This window comes from Penaeus japonicus, unplaced genomic scaffold, assembly GCF_977035675.1.
Source record: "Penaeus japonicus unplaced genomic scaffold, GWHDUDI00000001_assembly GWHDUDI00000010, whole genome shotgun sequence".
In the NCBI taxonomy this organism is placed as follows: Eukaryota; Metazoa; Arthropoda; class Malacostraca; order Decapoda; family Penaeidae; genus Penaeus; species Penaeus japonicus.
The window spans coordinates 6498314-6505813 of record NW_028234412.1 but is presented as its reverse complement, the minus strand read 5'-3'; the positions used below and the strand labels follow the sequence as shown (position 1 = coordinate 6505813).

The following is a 7500-nucleotide window of genomic DNA, read 5'->3' as shown; positions in this document are numbered from 1 at the left end:
CCATAAGTTCTAACAATACTTGAATGAATAACCCAAAAATCGATTGAAAAAAAAACTAAAAAAAACTAAAAAAAAAAAGATCAAAACACACCAAAAAGGAACAAAAACACCGACAACCCAACGCAGTCAGACCCACCCGATGTTCCAGGTACTTGAGCTTAATCTTCCTGACGGCGGCGCGGGGGGCGATGGTCTTGAGGCGGAGTTCCATGTACTCCAGCTGTTGCGGAGGAATCACGCTGGCATCCGGGGAGTTCTTGAGGGACTCGAACTTAGTCACGATGGACGGCAGTTCGGCGAAGAAGACCTTGTGTTCTTCAATCTTCTTGCTCAGGAGGTTGGCGATCTGGGAGAAGAGGAGGTGGATGAAGGCGTTAGAAAAAGAGGGTGGAAGATTTTTTGGAGTGTAACATTTTTTTATTCACATTTTTTCTTTTTTTAATTCTAATATTGAGGGAGAGTTTTATTATCAATATTTCAGACGAGAAGTATCTGTTGCTCTCTCTCTCTCTCTCTCTCTCTCTCTCTCTCTCTCTCTCTCTCTCTCTCGCTCGCTCGCTCGCTCGCTCTCTCACACACACACACCTTCTCACCCTCTCACCCTCCCTTACCCACCCCCATACTCCCCCCTCTCCCCTCACACCCACTCACCCACCCTCCCTTACCCTCCCCCCATCACCTCCCTCCCCCACCCTCCCTCCCCTCTCCCTCCCTCTCCCCCACCCCTATACCCACCCCTCTCACCCCATCCTCACCTCATCATGCTTTCCATGTAGCTTATCCTCCGTGCCCAACATGGACTCTGCGCGACTCAGCCACTCTCCTATGGGTCCGAGGGCGCCGGGCAGAGAAGCATCCAGGAGCCATGTCCAGTGAGACAGCTGCTGCGACACCTGCGGGGAAGATGGGAAAGGTGAATGCAAGATGGAAATGGGGGGATGGAAGAGGGAAATAGGGGAAAGAAGAAGGAAATGGGGGGATGGAAGAGGGAAATTGGGGGGATGGAAGAGGGAAATGGGGGGATGGAAGAAGGAAATAGGGGGGATGGAGGAGGGAAATTGGGGGGATGGAAGAGGGAAATGGGGGGATGGAAGAAGGAAATGGGGGGATGGAAGAGGGAAATAGGGGGAATGGAAGATGGATATGGGGGGATGGAAGGAAATGGGGGGAATGGAAGAAGGAAATTGGGGGATGGAAGAAGGAAATGGGGGGAAGGAAGAGGGAAATAGAGGGGGAATGGAAGAAAGAAATGGGGGGATGGAAGAGGGAAATGGGGGGATGGAAGAAGGAAATAGGGGGGATGGAGGAGGGAAATAGGGGGATGGAAGAGGGAAATGGGGGGATTGGAGGAGGAAATAGGGGGGATGGAGGAGGGAAATTGGGGGGATGGAAGAGGGAAATGGGGGGATGGAAGAAGGAAATAGGGGGGATGGAGGAGGGAAATGGGGGGATGGAAGAAGGAAATGGGGGGATGGAAGATGGAAATGGGGGGATGGAAGAAGGACATGGGGGGATGGAAGAAGGAAATGGGGGGATGGAAGAAGGACATGGGGGGATGGATGAGGGAAATGGGGAGATGGAAGAGGATAATTGAAGAAGGAAGTGGGGGAATGGAGGAGGGAAAAGAAGAGAAAATGTGGATGGGAAAAGAGTATAGGAAAGAAGGGAAAAGAAAAGATGAACGATGGAAGGAGAAAAGGTGAATGAAAGACGGAAATAGGGGGAAGGAAGAGAGAAGAGGTGAATGAAAGAATGAAAAAGAAAGAAAAAGGTGAATGAAAAAGAAAGAAAAAATAAATAAAAGAAAGATAAGGATAAATGAAATATGAAAAATGGAAAAGGTGCGATAAAGAAAGAAAAAGGTGAATAATAGAAAGGTAGAGGTGACTGTAGAAGGGAATAGACGAATTATAGAAGGTAAGGGATGACTGAAAGAGAAAATGGATATGTGGTAAAAGATAGAAAAGACGAAGAAAAAAAAACATGTGATAAAGGATGGAGAGGGTGTAATGGAAGAACAAGAAGGAAAGTAAGATTAAAAGAAGGAAAAGGTAAGAGAGAGAGAGAGAGAGAGAGAGAGAGAGAGAGAGAGAGAGAGAGAGAGAGAGAGAGAGAGAGAGAGAGAGAGAGAGAGAAATAAAATTAACGAAGGAAAGGGGAAAGAGAAAGAAGGATGGAAGAAGTGAAGAAATTAAAACACAATTTAAAAGAAGAGGCAGTCTAGAAGAGAAGGAAGGCGATGTAATAGATAGAAGGACAGCGGATGTGATAGATAGGAGAATGGAGGATATGACATAGAGAAGGAAATAGGGGAATAGACTGGATGAATAAGGCGAAGAAAGGATGTTGATAAACGACTATTTAAGACAACAAAAGAGATTTTTATATTAGATGTTATTCCGAAGGAATTGAAATTACGTAACATTGCAGTGTCTTTATGCAAAGAAAAAAACAACAAAACTGCAATATTCCAAGAAACGTATTTACAAAGAGGGTTCTGACACGGGGGGAGGGGAGGAGGAGAGACAGGGGGAAGAAGAGATGTATCCTCTCCCTCCCCCTCCCCCTACCACTCCACCCCCTCCCATTAAAAAAAACAAAAAACAATACGAATAAACAAACAGATAAAGAAAGAAAGAAAAAAAGAACAATAAACAGATAAAAAGATAAATAGATAAAACAACACAAAGATAACAGCATAGAGCCACATACCTTGTTCCATGAGGCGATAATGTCCTGCCATGAATCAGACGTAATGGAAATCATGGACGACTGAGAGTCCATGAGGCCTTTGAGTTTCTCGTAGATAACCTCCTTCTCATCGGCCTCGGACTTGAGGGCTTTGAACCTCTGCGTTGGAGTCGAAGAAAAATTTAAAAAAGGAAAAAAAAAGAAAAAAAGGGAAGAAATGAAGAGAGGAAATTAAAAGATTAGGTTAGGAGCGAGAAGATTGAGATAAGGATGGAGAGGGTAGACGTATTTTTTTTTTTTTTTTTTTTTTAGAATGTGAAAAATCTAAATAATATGGGAATTTTAAGGTAATAAGATATAAAAGATAAGAATTAGAGATAAAAAGTAGGTTCGAATGAAAAGGAAAACAGATACAAATGAACCAAAAGAAAGGGGAAAAAAATCGAACAAAAGTGTGAAAACATAAGACAAAATAAACGAAATAAAAGAGACGGAGATAAAAAACAAATAATGAAACAATAAAAAGAAAGACAGATGTTGGGAAATTTTGAAAATAAGAAAGGGAGGAAATAATAAGAATTGAGCGAAAAACAAAAAACAAAACAAAAAGTACGTTGATTTCTTCTTCAATCTTCTGAATGGTCGATTAAAACTAAAATATATTTGAACTACAAATTACTGAACACATTGACGATTATTAACGCCATACACCGTATTCTCAGGTCCATGAGTGAGAAACTCGTCATTATCATCATTATCATCATTATCATCCTTATCATTATCACAAAAACATGGCGAGGTGAAGCAATTATGTATCAGATAAGTATCTACAAAATCAAACAATAACAAACAGTATTATAGATAAATCATTAGACTGAAACACAAAGTCAACACAATCATATTAGAGTGCCATTAAATTCGAGAATATCTTTTTTATTAATGTATGGCATATGTTTAATAATAGTCAATGTGTTAAATATAACCTCTACCACAATAAGAAACAAATTAATATATATCAACATCATTAAAAAAAAAAAATGACGTAATACATGCGTATAGGCCTATATCCGTCGTTTTTTTTCCATCTTTCTCTTTCCTATTTTACATTCTACGTGCTTGCTTGCTTGCTTGCAATCACGTGCAACTACACACCTCGTAGTTGATGTTTCCGTGCGTGTCGGGGTCGTGTAGGGTGTCCAGCCAGTTGGACGTATGACATAACCAAGTCGTTAATTCGGTGTATTCCATCTCAATTTCGCTAAACATGTCGTCTCCGGTTGAGGCCTCGAGGGTTGGGCTGGTACACTCCTGTGGGGTTGGGGGTTGGGGGGTTGTATGGGTGGGTGGGTAGGTGGGTGGGAAGTAGGGAGGGGGGGAAGAGGTAAAAATGTTTTGTTAGAATTATGTTTTTCTTTTTTTCTATGTGAATTTATGTGTAAATAAATACGCACGTATGTATGTGCAATACATAAATACGTACCTACTTATAAACATATACACACACGCACACACACACGCACACACACACACACACACACACACACACACACACACACACACACACACACACACACACACCACTTTAACCTAGATTCTAGCGTAGCACTATCTTATTCACCCTAAATCTATATCTATGCATTTAGCAGAATATCCCCACAAGTAAAAGTGTTCCATCAATATTCTGCACTCGATCCGCTTGCACATTTGCAACTTAGCCTTGAAATACCACATTCCCCTTTCCCTTTGCATTCTCTCTTGGTTATCTTAGTTCATTTTGCTCTTCTTTTATTAATTTTGTCTTGTTTTATACTTGTTCATCTTTTATCTGTACTTGTTTATTATTTATCTTTGCTTGGATGTTTTAAAGTTTGCTTTAACAATGCTTTCATTCACTTCTTTCTCTAATTTTCTTATCTTGACTTTCTTCTTTTATCTCTTCCTACATTGCCTCCTACTTCCCTCATCTCCCTTTCTCTATCTATCTATCCATCTCCTATCCTCTTATCTAAAGTCCCTACGGTATCCCTGACCGGTTCCTCATCCCTCGTCTCTCTATCCTTCTATCCTTCTCCTATCTCTTGCTTTGCCCTCTTTATCCTCTTATCCAATCCTTATTCTTCCGCAGGACATGAGTGACATCCGTGGAGGAATGAGAGTCATGAGGGACTCAACATTCTCCTCATCCCTCGTCTCCCATTCTCCCTATCCTTATACCTTTCTCCTATCCCTCTCCCAACCCTCTCCTACCCCATTCCTATCCTCACACCCAATCCCTATCCCTTTCCCATCCCTCTCTTAACCCTTCCCTATCCTCTTATCCTCCTACCCCATCCCTATCCCTCTTCTAACCCTTCCCTATCCTTCTATCCTCATACCCCATCCCTATCCCTCTCCTATCCTTCCATCCTCCTCCCCCATCCCTACTCCTCACCGGGACGTGAGTGACGCCAGGCTCGGGGAACTTGTGAAGGAAGGAGGCGACGTAAGTCATAAGGGACTTCTCGTCGGGCTTGTCCACGTCGACGTCCTCGGAGTCCAGCAGCCGCGGGATGCCAAGGCCCTTCTCGGCGAGGCGGAAGGCGGCGTCCAGGCGGGCCTTGTTGCTCAGGTGGGCCATACTCTGTGGGGGGAGGGAAGGGGGGAAGAATTTTTATTTTGTGTTTATATATGTGTATATATATATACATATATATATATATACATATATATATATATATATATATATATATATATATATATATATATATATATATACAGAAACATACAAAAAAAACACAGAAACAAACAGAATAACAAAGAAAAATAAGAAAAACGTAAAGAAGAAAAAGGAAAAAAAAAAAGAGAAAAAAACACAAACCTAATATCATCATATCTCAATTTCAATATCATATTGACACATCCAACCAAAACATTACTTAAGTAAACCAAAAAAGCCACGCACCTGCAAGTTAACAAGTCGCGGGTTGATGCAGTGTATGAGCGCCAAGAAAGCATTGCCGTCCCGCCAGCTGCCGCCGAAGTCATTGACCACGATGCCGAATTTCCTGAAAAACGGAGGGGGCGGAGAGACAGTCGTTAGTTTTTGTGTTTTGGTCTTTCGTCGCGATATAAATTTTCCTGAAAAACGGTGTGGGCGAGGCAGGGGAATGTTTTGTGTTTGTGTCTCATCAGAAATAGCAAACAAACAAACAAAAATAACGGAAGGGGGGGATGGTAGGGACACCAATTTTTGTCCTTTGTATAAATTAACTGACCACGATGTCCAATTTCCTGAAAAATGAAGGGGTATAGGAAGGGAAAAGTCGCTAGTCTTGTGTTTGTCTTTCATTTCGACGCAGAATTTCCTGCAAAATGGAGTGGATGGCGGAAGACACTCTTTTTTTGGGGGGAAATTAGGTGTTTGAAGTTGATTGCTTTGAAGAGAGAATAGATATGTGATATATGTTTCTTTGGATATCTGGGTGATGTTCTGTAATTGAATCTACAGGTGATGAACAAGATTCTTTGAGATATGTATCCCATCAAAAATAACTAAAAAAGTGGAGTTTATATATGTGTATGTATATGTATATAGGTTTATATATATATATATATATATATATATATATATATATATATATATGTTTATATATAAATAGGTTTATATATAAATAGATTTACTGTCACTCACTTCGTCACGGTCTGGCGCACCCACTCGAGCAGCGCCTTCTTCGCGCCCATCTTCCACTTCTCGGCGGCGGCGGAGCGGCGCGTAACGGAGGGCGGGCGGTCGCGGGAGATGGTGCCCGGTTCCGACGCCACGGAGAACGGCGAGTCGCTCCTCGTGCCGCCCTCCTGCTCCATCAGCTGGCTCAGGCGCTCCAGCTGTCGCGTGTTCTCTTCGATCTGCGGACGGCAGGTGGGCGGGTGGAGGCGGGTTAGTTGTTGTGGGCAGGAGGGAGGGAAATGTGGTGGTGGTGGTGGCTGTGGTGATGCTGGTTGATGGATGGATGGGTGTGTGGGTGTGGGTATGTGTGTGTGTGTGTGTGTGTGTGTGTGTGTGTGTGTGTGTGTGTGTGTGTGTGTGTGTGTGTGTGTGTGTGTGTGTGTGTGTGTGTGTGTGTGTGTGTGTGTGTGTGTGTGTGTGTGTGTGTGTGTGTGTGTGTGTGTGTGTGTGTGTGTGTGTGCGTATGTGCGTGCGCGCGTGTGTGTGTATCTGGTCCTTCCATGAAGTGAGGTGGAGCCATATGATTTTGAAAACAATTTTCGAAATACGAAAGCTAAAATTGAGATCCTAAAGATGAAGAAACAAATTAAAGAAAAAAAAAACATGAGCAAATCACAAGAAACAATATCGTAGGTAGCCACGGTCTGAGCTGATCCAATCAATACACTAAAAGCAAATCAGAGGTTATGAAGAAAAAAAAAATCTCTGCCTCTAAAGAAATGGATGATGGAACTGTTATAAAGGTCAACAACAGAATGTCCATCATAGGAAAATGAGACTTACGGTCATCAGCAGCAATAATAAATATTAAAAGAGAAAACAAGATCCAGACTAATGGAGCTTCTACATCTAAATCTAAATAGAGATGTTTTATCAATAAAGCTTACTATATTTTATAGAACCAATTAAATAAATTCCCACATCTAAAGGCTACTTTATAGCTGGAATCGGTTTAGTAAAACCTAAACTAAAAATGGAATGATATTTTTTATATACATGGTCTTTAGAACTGTCTAAACGAACTTCAATCTAAACATGTGTTCAGATTCCATTATGAAAATAAATCAAACTCTTAACTTAACAAGCTTAAACTATTAAACAGT

General features: G+C 41.7%; 1 protein-coding gene across 2 annotated transcripts in view; it reads right to left on the bottom strand.

The window, feature by feature from the left end:
- The window catches only part of LOC122247325 (muscle-specific protein 300 kDa), a 106579-nt gene that overhangs the window by 26464 nt on the left and 72615 nt on the right, over positions 1-7500 (bottom strand). For both annotated transcript variants that reach the window (XM_086540536.1, XM_086540537.1), the window contains exons 5-11: positions 6362-6576; positions 5633-5735; positions 5123-5311; positions 3844-3999; positions 2713-2850; positions 756-893; positions 137-346 (exon numbers count right to left, since the gene is read on the bottom strand). In XM_086540536.1, coding sequence (XP_086396662.1) covers positions 137-346; positions 756-893; positions 2713-2850; positions 3844-3999; positions 5123-5311; positions 5633-5735; positions 6362-6576 — 1149 coding nt within the window. The remainder of the gene's footprint in view (positions 1-136; positions 347-755; positions 894-2712; positions 2851-3843; positions 4000-5122; positions 5312-5632; positions 5736-6361; positions 6577-7500) is intronic.